Source organism: Phyllostomus hastatus, unplaced genomic scaffold (assembly GCF_019186645.2).
Source record: "Phyllostomus hastatus isolate PE091 unplaced genomic scaffold, TTU_PhHast_1.1 phas_contig_40, whole genome shotgun sequence".
NCBI lineage: Eukaryota > Metazoa > Chordata > Mammalia > Chiroptera > Phyllostomidae > Phyllostomus > Phyllostomus hastatus.
The window spans coordinates 18,367,858-18,387,309 of NW_025333872.1; the positions used below are offsets into that span (position 1 = coordinate 18,367,858).

Sequence of the window (19,452 nt, forward strand, 5' to 3'; positions counted from 1 at the left end):
GGTTACAGAATGCTTACCTGTGATTATGCATGTTCTGTATATAGTCATCATCCTAAGTCTGTTATCTCAAAAATCCAAAAAATGTTCCCATGATCATTCCTGTAAAAATATTCCTGTACATTCATTCCTCAAGTACAGTTATGGTAACCTTGAGACTATGTTTTTTTGGTATAGAGAATAAATGCTAGTTGTTGGAAAATTTTTGCTAGCCCACTTAAAAGTGTAAGTAATCTTTCCTGTGTTCTTTTTTCAATAACATATCAAAGCAGGATTTAGACCTTGACAATGTGCCTTCTTCACGCAGGAACTTTACTCTCAAAAGGTGGTTCTCTGTACCCCTCCCATCTGTTGCTTCCTGCAGATTGGTACCCCTTAGCCCAGAATGTCCTCAGAAGAGGACTCAGCTCTCAGCGTTCCTCTAACAGGGATGGAGCGTCCTCTCCCACCTTCTCACAGATGGTCAGGCAAAGGTGGAGCAGGACTTCACTCAGGATCTCATGGGCACAGATCTTTCTGGGGGTAACTCTGAATTCAGAGCTACCATGAAGTTCCAGGCACCCATGTACTCCATTCCTAGGAATCGAATGTGACTCAATTCACGCCTCCACAGGTGGCAGAATGCCCCACAGGACCCTGACAGGGGGGGGCTTCCTTTCATTTGGTCTTGCAGGGGACTTGCTAGTCCCCTCTCCTCAGCCTTCTTCTAACCTTCTAATCACTTTCTAGCTCCTTCTAGCTCACCCCAGGCCTGGGCGAGCTAGTCAGGGCTGGGTTTGGGGGAGTTCCTTTGGGATTTGAATCTCTGCCCTATACAGGCTGGTGGCCGTGGGCAAGAACTCAATGTCCCTGAGCCCTCGCTGTCTCAGCTGCTATGAAGACCCCATCTCAGCTGCTGCAGAGATGGAGGCAGGAAGGCCCTCACAACAGATGAACTCCAAAGGCAGGGATTAGTGGATTTTTCAAAATCAAAGTTGTAATAAGTAACTTCTTTCCTATAATTTCGTCTGATATGATTAAAATAAGCAGTGCCTTATATAAACTATGCAGATTCTCTTGCAACAGTAGCTTTCTTTGGAATAATTAGCATGCAGGCATTTACATTATTAACAAATAACATAAAATCTTACTCTTCCACATTACAATGTCCATTTCCAGTACAATTCTGAGCCACATCCTGGTCCCTCACCTGTAGAAGCTGACTAGCTGCCCCCCATCTTATAATGAGGTGCCACAGTAGAGCACAGCTTTCTCCAACTCGCTTGTTCTGGGCAGTACACAGCATGGAGGCGAAGTTTGGTTTACAGGTGTGAGTACACGAAACATGAGAGTGTATTCCTGGATTATTATTTATTGTACTATTTTCTATACAAACAACTGTAACCCTGCTTTTGCCCACACTGTATGTGCATTCATGCAGCTCAAGATGACTGAACACATCACAGCTGACTTCTGCTGAGTTGTCAACTGTAGCTACTTGTTTTCCCCTTGTTTATGTATGCTGGGGATAAATTTCTCATATCCTGCCTTTGGTTTCCTCATTTCCAAATTTTAAATCTTGTTAAATTTTAGATTTTATCTATAAGATACCAATCTAGCATGTCCAGATTGTTTTTGTACTCTTCTAAATCTTCATCTGCCATCAATTTGTTTTTAAAACAGTTCTTAATTTAGAAACTCAAGCTCCGAGGAAGGATGGCTGAGGGATCTTAGGTGTAAAAACTGAAATAGATCCCCTCTGTTTAGTGTTATACCAAAGTGGGGGGGGGGCGGTTCTTACCAGTAAGTGTTTGGTAACCATCACTGTCACTCAGGCCAATTACCAGACAACGTGGGCATCCAGCTGGGTAGTCGCTCTAGTGTATCTGCCTCACAAGGAGGCAGGCCATGGAAGGAAGGGAATTGACAGATGATAGTGGGTCTTTGCAGTATTCTGAGCTCAGTAGAAAAGTAGATAAGCTTTATTTTGCATTTTCAAATGTGTTTTAGAATGTGTACTAGAATCAGGTGTTGTTCTTCTCTAATATTTTTTCTGCAAACATGTTGGTAGGTGCAATCACATAATGTAGTTCTAACATTTATAATCATATATCTAGGCTTGGAACAACTTTCTATCTGGCAGTGATGAAGAAAAAGCACTTCATTCCAAAAGCCATCCTTGATCTTAAAAGACCTGAGCACCACATAGCAAAGAGATAAGAGGCAACTAAGCCAAGATCACAGATTCTTGGCACAGAAAATGGACTCTCAGTTGGAGCCATAATTCAGCCTGATCCTAAGCAGTGTTTACGCATCATTCTCTAAAGTCAAGGACTTCCCTCCACAGCTGAACACAAATCCAGTGTGTTTTGAATATACATCACGGTGTCAAAGCCCCACATTTCTTGTTGCTTCCCAATTGGCCTTTTAAATCCTTCTGCCTTTCCCTTCCTAATCTTTCCCCACGTTTATCTTTCAGGTGAGTATGTTTGCATGAAATTGGCAATTTTTAAAAAAAATAGTGCTTTATTTCACCTTTTTGTTGGTGGAAGAAGCATGATGGAGAAAATATATTTTTAGTTTTTTTAAGCTACAAAAGCACTCAAATTAGGAACAAATGAAGTGAAAACTGATCAGGAAGATGCAGGCCAGGATGTAAGAAATAAATCTAAAAACATAACATGCTCATACAAGTAGCGTGGTGCAGCAGAAAGACCAAGGGTTTGGAGTTCACACAGACTGGGCCAGTTAACATGGATCCTGTTTATTAACTGAGTGACTTTGGGCATGTAAATTTCAGAGCCTCAGTTTCTTCAAATTTTGGGATACCTGTTATCCCTAAGGCTTGAGTAAGAATTAAGCAAACATGGTTCCTAGCACAGAGACCTGCAAGAGACCCAATTTCCTTCATCTTTTCACTATCTGTCTACTGTGATATGTGGGCCAGGGAGTGCCAAACCCTCCAAAATGGCTCCAGTGTTCTTTTGGCTTTTCTCTAGAAGTAATAAAAACTAGGAAACAGCTGTCCCCTGAAAGTTGATATATACGAATGGTAATGAAGAGCGCTCTCTCAATTGTTCATAGTTTGTTTAACAATAACTCACAGGTGAGCTGGCTCATGCTTGCTGCAAAAACCGTCTACGTGGCATTGCTTCCTTATACATCAGATCCCTTGGATAAACTTCAGTGCAAAGTCCACAGAACAGTGCTTGCTCATGAGGTATTTTGTTCATGTCAGTTTTCTAGAGAACACGGTGAAGCAGTCCCACTGAATTTGAAAGTGACCTCACTGGGCACAAACCAAATGTAAAACCACAGTGGGACATGTACACAAAGAGGGAAGGCTCACAAGAGTGTGTTTTATCTGTTGCCAAACTCATTTCTCCTGCTTCACAAGAAAGTACGGTCTCTTATTGGGTTGGCCAAAACGTCTGTTTAGTTTTTTCCATAAATACACATTTTTCATTTTCACCAATAACTTTATTGATTTGGATATTTTGAGTATGTTGACTATCTTCTGCTATTGGCTTCTAGTGGGTAGAGGCCAGGGGTGCTGCTAAATATCTTCTAATGCATAAGACAATCCCACAGCAAACAATTATTTGGCCAAAATATCAGTAAGTACTAAGAAACTGCAAACCACTTTTGATATATTTGATAAATTACAGCACATTGTCCACACACTGCACAAATCTTTTGTTGTGTTTCAGTTGCATTTTAACCTTTCTTGAAATAAGAAAGCATAATACAATGAAAATGTTGTATATTTTCTTCCCTCTTCAATATTAAAATGTCTGCATGCAAACTCACCAATTTTGATAAGTTTTTTTTAAATGCACACTGATAGGACAGCTGTCACAATACAATCTAACAAAATTGTTTCAAATGAAGGTAAAGACAGCTAAGCACTACTGGAGCCATTGTATGGGAAAAAAACTAAATGAATTTTTGGTCAACCCACTAAAATGCATGTGCTCCCAATGTAGGGTCCCATGAAGGAAATTTGAAGAGGTGTGAATCCTGAAGAGTTAGTTAACTCCTGCAGGCTCCTAGGCAGCAAAGGAGAATGTAGGTGCCAGTGACAATGAGCACATATTCCCAGCCGTGAGAGTTAGGTGTTTTCCGGTGGAGAGAACTGAATGTCTTCATGTAACAACTAAAATCTCCAGTTACAAAGGGAAGGGAGTGAAGGAGAATAGGGCAAAGCAGCATTTAACCAGGATGCAGTGAGGGGGGTTCTAGTGAGTTTCCAACCTAGAGTCTTCACCCCATTGGTCCTCTCACAGTGTCTGAAGAATGTTCATTAACTTCCCTGCACCTGTGCATCACCCTGCCAGGGAGTCACTGTTGCCCATTTGTACTGAAACCTGTTTTTGTTTCTTGTTTCACGTGTCACACCCCCTATGGCTTGGGATAAAAAATCTTTGCTTCAATGTTTGTGTCGCCCATTTTCCAATACTATAAGTAACTTTTTAGTAAAGTTTTGAAGAAACACTCCTCTTCCCATCTAGGCTGCATTGAACCAATAATTAAACATTGAAGTGTCATATTTTTCATGTGTGATGAAAAGGACTTTGAGATTTTTATATAGTTTCTCCATTACATAAAACAGTTAAGGATGAGAATAAAGTTTTTCCAACTTAGGATTGCAGTAGACAGCTTCAAAGATGGCCCTCCGTGGTCCCTGACTCCTGGCAGTTGTGCGCTTGTGTAATCCCGTGCCCTTGAGCATGGCCTGGACCTAGTGATTTGCTTCTAACAGAACATGGCAAAGGTGACGGGATGTCATTTATGTACTTAGATTATGAAGACTATGACTCACAATCTTGATGAGCTCTACTGTCTTCTTGGCTTGCACACTTTGGTGAAGCAAGCTGCCATGTGGGAGGGACTTTGTGCCAAGAAACGGAGTGGCCTCCAGCCAACTGCTAGCAAGGAACTGAGGCCCTTAGTCCAACAGCCTATGAGGAATGGAACCTTGACAGCCTACCAACCATGAGTTCACACTCAGTGTGAACTTAAAAGTGAGTCCTGCCCCAAATTAACTGAGACCCAGATGACCAAGGCTCCAGCTGGCACCTTCACGGCAGCCTCATAAGAGATCCTGAAGTGAAGGACCCAGCTAGGCTTGGGCCAGATTTCTGATCACAGAAACTATTAAATAAATTATTTGAAATCACCTAGTTTAGGGCAATTGTTGTATAGCAATGAAAAGCAATATAAATATCATCCTCTGTTAAGTTTTAAGACTAAAATAACTACAGATAAATAACTGGCAGTGTCATTGGTCTTTTGGAGTTTAAAGATGCAACCTGAAAGTACAGAATGAGATAAAAAATTTAAAACAAATTAACCCCCCCCAAATTTAATTTATCAATGATTTATTCTGAGTAGTGGGGTGATAAGTGATTGATTTTCCTCTTTGTACTTTTCCTACAATTGACAAGAGTAGTTGTATAATCAGAAATTGATTACAAAATATACCAATTTTATGCACAGAATGCATACAATATGCCACTGCCAAAATGCAGTTAATATAGATCAAAGGATCATCCTAAATAAAAGTTCTCCACTGAATTAATGACTTTCATTTGACAAAAACAAATTGACTCTGACATTGATATATTAAACTGATATTTAAAGATACATCTTCAGAAGTGTATCAGAGTAATAATGAGCAAAAGAACACATGTATGAAATAATCTACCTAATCTGAGCAATTGACTGAAGATAAATGCCTAGGACCCCCTGGTAAAGCACTGTAGTCAAACTAACCGAGACCAAAGCAGGAGGATAGAGATTATACATAATATTTGGTTAGATCACATATGCCTGTGTCTCTATACTTTAAATGAATTTTTGAAAACCACTTGATCTGAAAATACTACGCAGTGACATAGTCAGTGAAGAGACCCAGCATTTATCCATATATATTGTCAATGAACTTAAGCAAACTACAGAATATTCAAACGTCTAATTCCAGCAAGTCATTTTGGGTACCAATTTGGCAACAGGAAGAACAAAGACTCTAGCAGCTATCTGATGAAGCAACTTTACAGAGGAACTCATGCATCTTGTAATGGCTGCTGGGAAAGCTGGTGTTAAATATTAGCTGCCTCAAATTAGACCATCTTACTCAGCAAACCAATTTCAAAAGGTCACCACTTTTCTGGACCCAGATAATTCAATGAGACATGACACAACGGAAAATTAATCTAGTTGTGGAACACAGACATTTCCAACTCTCCAAAGAACAGACTAAAACTGTTGTAAGATCAAGTTTGCTACTCTGCAAAATCCAGATGTGATTTTCTTTGTGTGCATGTGTGTTCTGAGAGAGAGGTCATGATCATGTCTTTATGAAGTTACTGTCTTTAGAAAAGAATGCAGATCCTGGGACAACAGTGAGGCACGGTGGAGTGATTACTTGTCTCAGCACGAAAAGATTTATCTTAATCATTTTCTAGCTGTTCGGGCCTAGGCTAATAACAACCTCTCCAGCTTCATTTTAAGTTATTCATAAAATTCAAATAATACTTATCTGGCATTTTTCAATGACTGGTTGGGAACCTCATGTAAAATATGTATATATTTGTGTTAAGAGCTTTATAAACCAAAACTGAGACAAAAATCAATGTAGGCATAATCAAGTACCTAAAGAAGCAAAAGATTTTCCAGAAGCAACTTCAAATCAATCCATGATCAGATACAGCATTGTGAAGTCTATAGTTTACATCTGAAGATGCTGCTTCAAACCTGCTCTGTTCGCCTGAATTCACTAGGCATTTCTCAGGCAGGCATAATGTGACAACACTGTTGACTAGAACATATGTCCACTGACTGGTTAAACTTTTCTACATTAGGACAGTAATTAAAAACCTAAGCATGTTTGTTTTTCTACCTGGTCAGCCCTCCTTTAAGAAATGTAGCCTGTATGGTAACCTATTTTGAACTCAGGCCCACAACTAGATCTAGTAAGTACGTATCAACATACCATACTCCTGAAGCCTGAGGCTCCTGCCTTCGTGAAGAGCCAAAGCCACACACATACGTGCACACACGTCAGCCTACTTAGGGCTTTGAAGCATAACCAATCCCAGCTGAAAGGCAGGCTCTTCCACCCTCTCCCCTACTCTAGGAAGTGGCTGTTGCTTTCTCCATGCAAATTCTGCTACAAGCACAATAAAAATCAATGAAGACTTGGAACAGCTGAGACTAATTTCTAACTGCTGAGGCCACCAAAATTCACATTCTTGCAATCCTTAGACAATGCCCCAAATGTGTGACTCTTTGTAATGCATTCTCCTGTGGGCTTGTCCAGACTGCTCCAGACTCCTACCATCCTGATCCAAATGCCCTTCCTTAGTGTGACTTCCTCCCAGACCCGTTTCTCCTGGGTACCTAACACCTGATTCTGAGGTAACAACCCATCCTTCCCCCTCTGCTCCCTTCCACTGCTCCAATCCCTTGCCTTCTTTAGAGCCTGGCTGGAAAACCCCCAGCTCTGGATCAACAAACTTCACTGTCCTCTGTTTATACACCAGGCCACACCCTGCAGATCAGGGTAACTATAAACTCATGGTCTCAGCTCTTTCAAACCATCTCTGCTCAACTCAAATACCATAAACTATAACCGTCTCCTTAACTCCAGGCAGAACACATCTACTTTGCCAATGGAAGTTAAGTCACTTCAGGGTAACTCCCTCAACTTCTCTTGTCCCACCTTAATCACCTTTTCTTCCAGTCCTTCACATCAAAGCCATGCCCCTCTCTTTGATGTCAATTTTTCCAAACTGAAGTCTGGAGGTGACTTTGGAAATGAGGAGACTTATCTAAACAGGTGGCCATTATAGTAGCACAAGTAAGAGGTAACAAGGTCAGAACTAAACTGTGGCTTCGGGAATATCGACATGTCCCCCACACCCCTACTGAAGTTTTGGAAACTAGCTAACCAGGACTACAAAGGCATACCTCAGAGACATTGTAAGTTCAGTTCCAGACCACTGTAATAAAGCAAATACCACAACAGAACAAGTCGTGACCTTTTTGCTGGTGGAGGATCTTGCCTTCAGTTTGTAAAAAAACGCAACACCTGTGAGGCACAACAAAGCAAAGCACAATACAACGAGGTGTGCCTGCAATTACATACAACCCCGAGCACACATGTGCATTCTTGAACAATTAGTAGCAGAGGGGCCTGTTCACAAAGATGGTTGAGAAATAGTAGAAAGAAGAAAACAGTGTAGAAAAATAATTTAACAGTTAAGGATCAATTCGATAGTGATCCTTACAACAGGATGAATGAAAGGTGAACCCAGAGGATGCGAGAAAAAAATAAGATGTCAATTTATATTTACACTCCATCTAAAAGGAGGAGCAGTAAATTAGGCTTCATGAACATTTACTACAGACTGACGCTGGTGCCTGTCCTTCAGTGACATCCACAGCGTCCTCTCATGCTCAGTATCCGAGGTGACATAAGAACAGTGGGTGTCCCAAAAGCTCCCAAACTCCAAGTTTGCTTTCAGCATGTACAGTAGACTGCAAATTATTTATGCCAACCTGGGTGAAATTACATATTTTATCTATTTTTCATTAAGCAACCTTTACAAAATGTGGTTTATATAGATCCCGGCGCATTTTTTAAAAAATCAACGTGGACTGAAGATACAATGAAAGAAACAACTAAGAAAATGGCAGAGATGACACTTCTGGAACAAGCCCTTCATCGGCCACATCATGAGTTCAACCAGGGTGGATCTAATCAGATTTGATAAGAATTTGGCCAAAAAACTCATCAAAGACTAAGAATAATATAGGAAATGTAGAAGCCACAGAACTTACATGTATGACACATGGACATACATATAAGTTCATGGACATGAAGTAAAGGGGGTAAATTTGGATGGGAGATGGTGTGCAGGGCAGATGGGAATAAAGGGGGGAATGGGACAACTGTAATAGCATAATCAATAAAATATATTAAAAAATAATCAAACCGATGAACTGCAAACCTAATTAGTAAAAAAGGGAAACAAACACATAATGTTAATGTGGAATGGAAAAACCATCAAAACAGGAAATTTTTAAAAAACCATTAAGAGGCTCCTTTGCACAACTCTATGTAAATGTATTTGAAAATCTTGATGAAATAAATACATTTCTAGAAAAAAAATACGTATGTATACCTATGTCAATGTTGTTAAAGATAAATTTCACTCCAAGATTATACTGAGCCTTGAGAAACTGGTTAATAATAAATATGTGCAAATAATAATGTCAAAGAAATTAATGTACATTCATTGGAAGTGTTTGCTCAAAAAACTTTTATTGATGGAAATACACCACCAGAGAAGACTAACACCACTGGCAGAGAAGGTGGATTCTAAGACAGTGTCATCAGACACAATAGCTTGGGCATTTGCAAATGTATTGTTGCATGGCACCAGACCACCCATTTCACAATAAAGCACATGCGTTTCAAAACACTTTGTTAAAAGGAGAAAACAACTGCAGCTCATTACAATTTTTATTGTTGCAAATATTTACAAGTTTTAAAATGATCAAAATAAGGAAAACAACATCCTTTCCCAAACTCTCTTCATTCCCACAGGTCAACCTCCCTCCCGCCAACCGGGCACTTCCAAGGCCCTTCCACCAAGATTTGCTACTGAAGGAACCAGACCTGAGATCTGGCCAAGCCCCTCTACTTCTGCACTGCTATAAAAAAACAATACCCTATTATTTGAAAAGGAGGTAGCAATACATAAGAATTAGTAGTTTTGGTTTTTAAGACACAAAAGTCTACTCCGTGATCCCGATTTTCTAATGATTAATAACTGTTAATTAAACAAAGAGACCCTTAGGCCAAGGTGGAGCTAATGCTGTGGCTGCTTAGGTAAGCAAACCCAAATTTAAGCCTGTAAATGCCTCAAGGTTAGGAAATCAAAACGCTAAAGGCAAACTTCCAAAGCAGCCAACTAGGCTTTAAGCTGTGGCCGGTAAGTAAATTCCACCATGAAGGTCTCCCCCCAGCTCCTGTTGGGGAAGGGGAGCCCTCCTAACCACTTCCGGTTTGGCACTTCCAGATTCAAATTGATTTCTGCCCAAACTCTGACAAACTTTAATATGTTTATGTTTTGAAAGTTCTGGTGTCTGAAGAGGAAACCAAAGGGTTCCCCTGTCTGCGCCCCCGCAGCTAGGAGGAACCAGCAAAGGTACCTGCTGGGCTATGGGAGCACCTGCTTCTGGAGCTGCCTCTGGAGGGGACGCCTAAGTCTCCTGATCCCTGGTCCGCAGCCTTTGCATTTTTGCGATTTCAGGCTTAATTGGAGCATTTCTCTTTCTGTCTGCCTCGGAAAACCAGCTGGGGTCGGACAGGTCTGGGGGTGGGCAGGGTCCCACATAGAAACCAGGATGGGGTCAGTGTGAGGCCTCAGGTGAACAATACTTTGTTTCAAAGCTAAACAAGCAGGCTAACCTTACCAAAGATCATCTTGAATTACCATGGCCACACTGGAGAACTTTTAACCCGAAACTGTTCCTTAAATGAGAAGGCCATTACACAGAGGTGGCTCCAACGCCATGGTGGACTGTAGTCTATGTAAGCAAACCTAAAGCTAAGCCTGTAAATTCCTCAAGGTCACAAAATCAAACCGCTAAGGACAAACATGCACAGCCAGCCAACTAGGCTTTAAAGCTGTAGCCCACCTGTAATTTCCTTACTTTGCTTCTGCATTTTCTTTGTGCAATTCTGTTTCTGAGCTCCCCTTAGTGGAGCCCTCCTAAGCACTTCTGGTTTGGCGCTACCAATTCCAGTTGTTTTGCTCAAATAAAGTCTTAAAAATTTTAATATGCCTAAATTTCTCTCTTAACAGAACCAATCTTTACATTAAGATATTTAGAGCTGAGATTCATTCCAATGTCTTTTTTTTTTTTTAAGGCAGGCAGGAAGGAAAAAGAAAACAAAAAGAAAAGGTAAAGGGCAGAAATGCGTTTAGGAGAAGCAGAGGTGTGCCTGCTGTATTCACTGAAACTAGGGGACTTTTCTGAAGTCGCCTGAGGCTCCAGGATTAGTTCAAGATGAAACAGTATGAGTGAGGCATCAGAGTTTGAAAAGCTACCCCTGAGGGCAACTGCTGATAACTAGGAGCAGTTCCTTAAGATTTCTCTGAAATATTTTAAACCACTTATTTTTCTCCAACAGGTTATTTTATTACTTAAAAAAAGCAAAACCCCTAGGTCTTTAACAGGGGTGGCATTCAAAAGGGCTGAGATAAAATCATTCCCTTAAATTTGTCTTTGAAGTAGAAACAGGATCCCATGCAAAGCACCAAAGGAGTAACAACAATTTCAGCTGCCTTCTTGGGTGACATGCTTACACTCAAATGCATGCATCATAGCATGTGATCTCTTAGGTTAGAATTACCCTTTCCATCAAGGCTACCACCTGAGACCGATGCTTTCAGAGAGAAGGAATTACTATCACTTAAAAGTGGCACCTAATTTCTGTTAGTGGGAATTCCAGTCTCTTCTGCCTTGGCCTCCATGAAAAGGCCACACGGGGAACACACAGTACTTCCTCTTGAACCTGAACACCACCGCTACCATTTGCTGAAATAAACTTACAAATTTATAGGGAAAGTCATGACCTGTCATGCCCAAAGTAACAATCTGCCATACTTGTAATTATATTTGATACCATTTTTATATTTAGGAAAATTCTATCATTGTCTTTTAAAGGTCCATAGGCTAGAAGACTATTACTATATTACTGTCATAAAATCAGCCACCTTGTCACATATCTCCTGGTTTCAGTTTATGTTTTTTGGTGATTTATTTGTTCATTAACTCTTTCCCCCGTGAATGTAAGAGGGCTGGGGGCCCTGCAGCCTCAAGGTCACCGACTGGCTGGCACACGGTTGGCACTTATTAAATATATTTGTAGAATTAGTGGGTAATGCAATTTTATTATATATTTCTTATAATATCATATCCCTGCAATTGATGTCCCCTGAGCTTAGCCTGTTACATTGTTAGTAAAAATACATCATACACATAAGCTTTAATTTAAACAAACAAAATAACAAACAAAAAAAGTTCAATTTAAATAATCAGGTATTCCATATGTTTAAGTGAATACGTTTTATTAAATGCATACTAGTATCTTTCTATAGTGAGTATACATAATAAGTTAAAATGTATATATTTATTAAATATAGATATAATACCAGAACATGATTATTTCAGATGAGAAATCAAAATAAACCCATTTTTAAGTATTTTTTGGTCACTCCAAATTGATATTGCTCATAAAAAAATACACTGATTTTTCCCTGGGGAAAAAAAATTAATTCCATAGCAATGTAGTTAAGGGACATGTTTTATTTCATAGCTTTCTGCAAGCAAAATTGCTCTGATACAAAATGAGTTTGATGATACAGGTGCTACTGTCCACTCAAGCAAAAGAAAACCTCACATTTATATGAATGCACTTTATAATTATATTCTTACAGTATAATAGGTCTAACATTCAGGACACCTCTGGCCTCATGTGAAGCAATGGCAAAGCAATGGTGTAAGGTTCTTGAACATCAGAGCACCGGCAAGTGCTTACTGCGACTACCTGGGAGCTCTCTGTCACACACAGCTTGAGGAACTGTGCAGGTGTGTTTATCTTTTTGCCTCCCAGATTTTGGTTTATATTTAAGTCATATCAAAATACATCCCTTGTGTGTGTCTGTCTGCATTTCAAAGTGTCCACGAGAGCAAGAGAAAGTCATGAGGTATCCTTAACGTTAGTTACTGATGGAGGGCTGTGGCTTACATCAGAGGGTGTGGACTTACCTGCAGGTACAGGAATTGATTTTAGTGTGTACTCGAGACGCACAGTGCAGAAATGTTAGTGCATGTTAAACTCTATCCTCCCCCTCACACATGACGTGACTTTAACCCCAGAGTATCTGACAAAAAAATTATACAGATAAAATAAAAAGACAAATACACAAATAAGGCCATCTGCAGAATTTTAAACTCACCTCTTGCAATATTTCACAATAATTTCTACATCGTATTTTACATCTTTCAAACTTAAATAATAAATGCTCAAGGAAGGGCCTTGGTGGAACCAATTGCACTATCTCTTTGAGGATTTGTCCAATTTACTGGCAGGTGACTTCCTCTGGGGTGTGGGGATTTTGGAAGGCTTGGCTGTGGATGGCCGAGAACTTGCTCGGGGCGAAGGCCTGTGTGTCTGGGGGACAGTCTCCACGTCTGAGCACACGGACTGGATTTCTGAAATGTCAAAGTCTGACGCGTCACTGCCACGGCGGCTGCTGGCCCTGCTCCCGGCCTTGCTTCCAGCTCGGCTGCCTGGTCGGCTGGGAGTCTTCTTGGGATCTGAGGAGAAAGGGCAGAGGTGGGTCACCCTTATCACTGGGTGCATTTGCACCAGACTCCTGCAACCTAATGCCCCCTTGGTCTCAGTGACTTCTCTTGACATTGTGTAGGCACTCAGAAAATACTGTGGATTCGTGGCCTCTCTCCATTCCACAAGGGTAGGGCAGCCTCACTCTAAGTAGATGCAATATAGAAAAAGCTAGGTTTACAAACGAAATTGAGGTGTGGGCTTACCATGATTAAAACAGGATTCCATTTATTACAAACAGATATAAGGAAACAGCTATAACTAAAGGCTGTCCTTTCCAAAGTTTAGTGTGTAAACCCAGATGTGTGCAGTGCAAAATGAAACAAACTCTTAGGTGCAAGTTTAGCCCAAGGAGAAGCCATTGAAAGCACACAGGAATTTAAAAGACTTGAAACTTTAAAGACGCTTCATGCTTGCTGAGCTCAGAACCCCAGGTTCTGGGGTTTATGTGAGAAATATGAGAAATGCTGGTTTAAGGTCCATAGTGGTTGGGTTTTTCCAGCCACCCAAAATAAAGCCCAGTACATTTTCCAAGCAGACAGAAGAACCAAGATTTTGCAGCTAAAAAAAGGCGTAGGACACTCTCATAGTTTTTCTCCTGTTCTCATCTTTCTCTGGTACTTTCCAAATGGGATTTTCTAATTATTTACCCCATGACTCACTTATCCCCTACCTTGGTCGGAAGGCTGAGGCTTTGTGTCATTTCAAAAGAATACAGTACAGCATCAGCAACTCGTAATTTCTTCCCAGCGAGGAGGTAAGAAAGGGGACTTTCATCTTCAGAACATACTGCGAAAGCCATTAAAGAAGGAAATATACCACACTCACCAGCAAACTGTGTTCGGACTCGGGCGGCTGCAGTTGTTATCAAGCCACTGTCTTCCCCGGAGTGGAAGCCTTTCCCTGACAAATATCCCGGAAGTCGAAGCTTGCTGCCTTGTATAGGTGTTCCCTGTATTCAACCAGCGAAAGGACATTTCGAGATATTGCTCGTGTTCTGTGACATAACACCAAATACACTTTACAGGCAGCTACAAACCCTCTACTAGACCTCTTCAATGAGGCATGGGGTTCCACTTGCTTGTCTCCACTGATTTCTTACACTCTCCCTGAATTCAAAGGGCACTTCCAAAGAAAATGGATTCATGTTGAAGAGAAACACAAAAACAGAGATTCCCAAAGGATGGCAAGGAACAAAAGACAAATTAAACTGTGAGTATTTGAGTGTCTTCCAGTCTGTTAGTACATGCCACAGAGTTAAAGAGAAGATTCATACAACGGTGTGGGCTGCCTGGCGCAGAGAGAAGGTGGGGCCCTGAGAAACTGTGCTCGGGTGTTCTGCTGCAGCACAGCCTGTAGGAAATCAGGCAAAACTAAATTGGCAGAAATGGAACGATAAGTGAGCAAAGCCCACCGAGCCATAATTTAAACACATTAACTGCAAGAAAAGTGACGTTTTGTAACTTGCTACAATGCCACTTTGACTCTTGGCTCTATTGCTTTCTCTGGTCCACGCACAGAAGATACCTAGGCAACATTTGGGGACAAGTCTTTTAAAATTCCCTACAGGAGTTCACAGAGACTGTCTAAGGCAATCACAACTATGAAATTTTATTGTAAGTCTAAAACCACAGCATTTTTTATAGCTCACTACAACATTTTGAGAATTCTCCCAAAGTTAAAAACAACAACAACGAAGACGACAAATTCCTAAGAAGTGTAGGGATTCTCCTAAAGTCACAGGGAGTTATCTGGAAGAAATTAAATTATGTGTATTAACAAAATTAATTGTTCCTTTATTAAGTAGTTTTAAATGTTTAATAAAGCATATGTAAGACCTTTTGATACAGCAGGGTTACAAATCTGTAACATTAACATAATATCCATAATTCACTTATGTAAGTATTCTATACATATATTTCAATATAGAATTTATATATTTGCATGCATATTGTATACTTAAGTTTTCAAAGCATGTTCACATGTATGCCCACAACTAATCTCCCCGCTCACCTCATCACAACTTTTTGACAACTGTGAAAAATGAGGCCTGAGGAAGGAAGTGGTTTTCCTGAGATCTGACTACTCCCATATAGTTAAACTCCTAAGAATCTCAAGAATCCATGAGACAGTGAGGACCCACAGCTATGAAATATCACTCCAGGTAGCAGAATTCATTACCATGAACAACCCGAATCATTCTGCTCAGAACACCTTGGTTGCTTTGATTTTCCTGTTACAAGCCCTACCTTTAAAGACCCTTCTATAAAAGCACACTGCTGTTGCATTGGTTGGTTTGTTTTTCTCGGATTAGGCTACTTGAAATAAAACACAGTTTTCTACTGCTCAAAATAGCACACTTAGACTTTAATTTTAGGGACTCTCTACTTTCTAAAAATTTGAACATAGCAGCTCTAAATATTTTCAAAAATCATGTTGTTTGAGGTTCCTCAAACTGTTCCCAGTTTTTGCCACAACAGACCCAGCACGAGTGGCAGACATCTCTAGATGTAATGTGTGACAGCCACATTCCTCAGTTGAGGGGCGCGGTGGACATGAGGGGCTGGGGGGGGTGGGTAGGAAGGGTGAAGAATGATTGATTCTGTCCCATTTCAACCCCTATCATTAATGCTATTTCCACCTGAGGCACAAGGGTAATAAAATTTTCTCTGCCTGCCTATTATCACTGGTGCAAGGCTTAAATGCCAGGGAAGAAGATGTTACGAAAAGCACAGAGGGCTTTGTAAAGCCACTTACACTTTTATACCTGGATCCTGGCCTTGAACATGAAATACCTCCTTTAATTCAAGAGAAGCTATTTAGGGATTCCCCCCTTAATTACTGTGATTCTTGTCGATCAAACGTGCTTAATTGGTGCCTGTGTTTGTCATTTTACAGAGAATTTCCTTTAGGTTGACTTCCAATTGAATGCAAATGACTTATGTGTCAACCTTGGCAAATTTTACATCACCTAAATATCCCATCCCCATATATCATGCCTTATTAAAAGAGAGAGCTTGCTTGAGTGAAAATAACCATTAAAGTCTAGTAAATACACATACCATTTGAAAATGGTACATAACTCTTTACATACCTAAGCTTCCAATTCCCTCTAATGATTAAAGGCTTACTGTTCTTGGGCAGAAATAAATGTAACAGACATTCAGAAAGACCTTGGCTATAGTGAACACTCAATAAAACTTCTTTTAATTGAAGTGGTTTCTCTTGCAAATGACACTGCCTCTCATTCTCACCTAAAGGGGGTTGGTAGTGCTTCTTATGTTTAGAAGCAAGAGCATACCATCTGCGCTAAAAGAAACTTTACTTCAGTCTGGATACAATCTCCTGTATTTTACTTTCCCACGACAGAAAAGCAATATTAAGTATGAGTAAGACGACAAAAAAACAAAGGAGGTGCAGCGCTCGCAGGTGTGACTATGTGAAGCTGACCTTGTTAAAGGAGCAAAAACTGTCTTTCCTGTTAACCAGTTACTCTCACGCCTTCCAAGAATTGCTGGGTTGATAATTATTTTATAGAAGTCAATTAAAACAATGTAGCATTATCTAAAGCATATATATTAAGGGAGAGGGAAAGCAATGTTAGTGGGTGATAGTTTCAATTAAAGAAGGCTGTTAGACTGGAAGCTGGGGCCTTACGATACCTCTGCAGATGGCACGGAAAAGTCTGAGCACTCTGCTGGCTTACAAGGAGTTGACATTTTGCTGTTTGTCAACCATGGTTTACCGTAATTGCGTGTTAAAGGATGGAGAATCTGTATGGAACAATGGCAAATCAAATGTAAAGGAGAGCAGATCAAAAAGGAAGCCACAGAAAAAGATACTCATCAGCAAGACTCACATTTCAAAGTAAGAATAACAATAATTAAAAATACATGAAAAGATCTGATGGCAAATCATACACACCAAAAAATGAATGAAGCTTTACAAAGAAAAAACAATCTGGAAGGTAACCAAAGCAGCACTTACAGAGACAGTCTTTTTAGAGGCTATAAGGCAAAAACATATATTAAAAAAAAATCCTTCATTTGCCATATTGTGAGAAGAAACACAAATGGAGAAAGCTCACAAATTCTAGGGTCCTAAAGCACTCAGAAGTATACTCAAGACTTTGACTGCATGGGGGGAGGAAAACATTTCCTCCCCAAGTCTTACCTTGGGTGTGCTGGTGGCAGGGACCTGTGGAGAGGCCGCCTGGCCAGCCTGACTGGATACGGATGTGGACCGGTTGGGCGAAGCTCCTCTCGATGAAGGCCGTGATCTTCGGCCCCGGGGTCGGAAAGCAGCCATACCCTGACTGGCACCATCTGCCAAGATGAACTTCTCCCGAAGTTCCATGTTCGTCCTTCCTTTAGCTGGATCACGTAACAGACAATAGTGCACACAAATAGAAGAAGAAGAAAAAAGAGGCGCTCAATCCTTCATGGGACGAACAACCACCTGGCGTCATACACGTCACGCTGAAGATTTAAAGTACATCTTTTTGCCATGCCAACCCCAACTCAGCACAACAAAAAGGTAAATGCATTCCTTTACAATGCATTCCTTTTGGATACAAGTAAATTTGGGAAAGAAAAAAAAAGTGTTTATTCTAACACTAGACACCAGCCAGAATAACCACTAGTAAAGAAAGAATCAGCATGAAAATGGAAAGCTCATGCTAAAATATTGTTAATCCACCAGCTACTGATGCCCACATGGGTTCGCTACCCTTTCCGCACACTGAGGAGACAAGCCAGGGAAGCAGGGACTGTGTCTTTTGCATGTACTGCTAAGGTCAGGAGAATGCCAGCATTTTAATAACATTGGGATTAAATAAACAATAGAATTACACAGAATGACAGATGGCTTGTTAATCATGATGACAACATATAAACTTTCAAGTTTTTCTTTAAAGGAGGAGGCTAGTAGTTTTATTTTATGCCTTAAAAAGCTCTGTTTTACCAACATGCAATAACAAACACCAGACCCAAGGATCCGTGAGGTAATCAGTGCTGCAACACTCGTACAAACACATGTGCACACGGAGAACACGCCACAGAACCCAACGAGCAACGTGTAAGCATGTGTTTGATCACTTACACAGCACCTACGTTTGCAACACACCACAAGTGTGTGAAACTGTCAGAATTTACACTTGGAAGCACCAGCTCAGTTGGATGTGACTTAAGCCATACGCAATGGATGAAGCGTGTTATTTTCAAACAAATAATTAAAGCGAGAATGTAAAAGTAGGAAAGAGCAAAGATAAGAGAGGAGAGGCAAAGAGAGGGGTTGCCAACCTATAGTAGGCTGAGTAGTAGTAATTGAAGAGTTTGATTCCGAACGTAACATTTTACTCCCATGATGATGAACTAGAAAAAATGACACAGGATACCGATCACATTAAAGAACACTGTTAGCAGGAGAAGAAACAAAGTACAGTAGTTGAATACGCAAAGGGTGCTCACATCCGGCCTGGAGCGCACAATTTAGAAGAATTGCATTAGGACAAGCATTCGAAGGTTGGACTCAAGAAGAAAAGTGTACTTGGAAGGTGCTGCCACAGTCACGCTAACTTTGCTAAGCAAACTAACAGAACACTACATGTTCTAATTTCTTTGTTTCATAGACAGAGCTACGTTACCTTAGGCTGCATTATTTTTAAAGTATAAAATAAAAAGGGTGCTTTTGTTATTTCACTGTCATTTGTGGTTGTATCTTTGACTTGTAGAGCACAGCTCCTAAGTGTGGCTGTGTAGCAATCCCCTGCGGCCTTATCAGAGAGGCTGCTAAGCACACAGGAACTCACTCCACTATACCACCTGTGTATTCAAATGCCAGCATTGACCCCTGGCTGGTGTGGCTCAGAGGACTGAGTACTGGCCTGTTAATCTCAAGGTCACAGGTTTGATCCCCAGTCAGAGCACATGCCTGGGTCGCAGGCCAGGTCCCCAGTTGGGGGCTCTCTTACATGTGGATGCTTCTCTCCCTCTCTTCCTCCTTCCTTTCCCTTCTCTCTAAAAATAAGTAAGCAAAATCTTTAAAAAACA

The 19,452-nt window shown here is 40.6% G+C and overlaps 1 protein-coding gene across 11 annotated transcripts in view; it reads right to left on the bottom strand.

Moving 5' to 3' along the window:
* Window positions 1-12,340: 12,340 nt before the first annotated feature.
* The window catches only part of DST (dystonin), a 435,502-nt gene continuing 428,390 nt past the window's right edge, over window positions 12,341-19,452 (bottom strand). For 4 of the 11 annotated variants that reach the window (XM_045843510.1, XM_045843498.1, XM_045843502.1 and 1 more), the window contains 5 exons: window positions 18,703-18,774; window positions 17,576-17,775; window positions 17,065-17,175; window positions 14,231-14,354; window positions 12,341-13,374 (listed from right to left, as the gene is read on the bottom strand). In XM_045843510.1, coding sequence (XP_045699466.1) covers window positions 13,112-13,374; window positions 14,231-14,354; window positions 17,065-17,175; window positions 17,576-17,775; window positions 18,703-18,774 — 770 coding nt within the window. In that variant the 3' untranslated portion in view covers window positions 12,341-13,111. The remainder of the gene's footprint in view (window positions 13,375-14,230; window positions 14,355-17,064; window positions 17,176-17,575; window positions 17,776-18,702; window positions 18,775-19,452) is intronic. The other 7 variants (XM_045843503.1, XM_045843505.1, XM_045843504.1 and 4 more) reach the window with 2 other exon arrangements.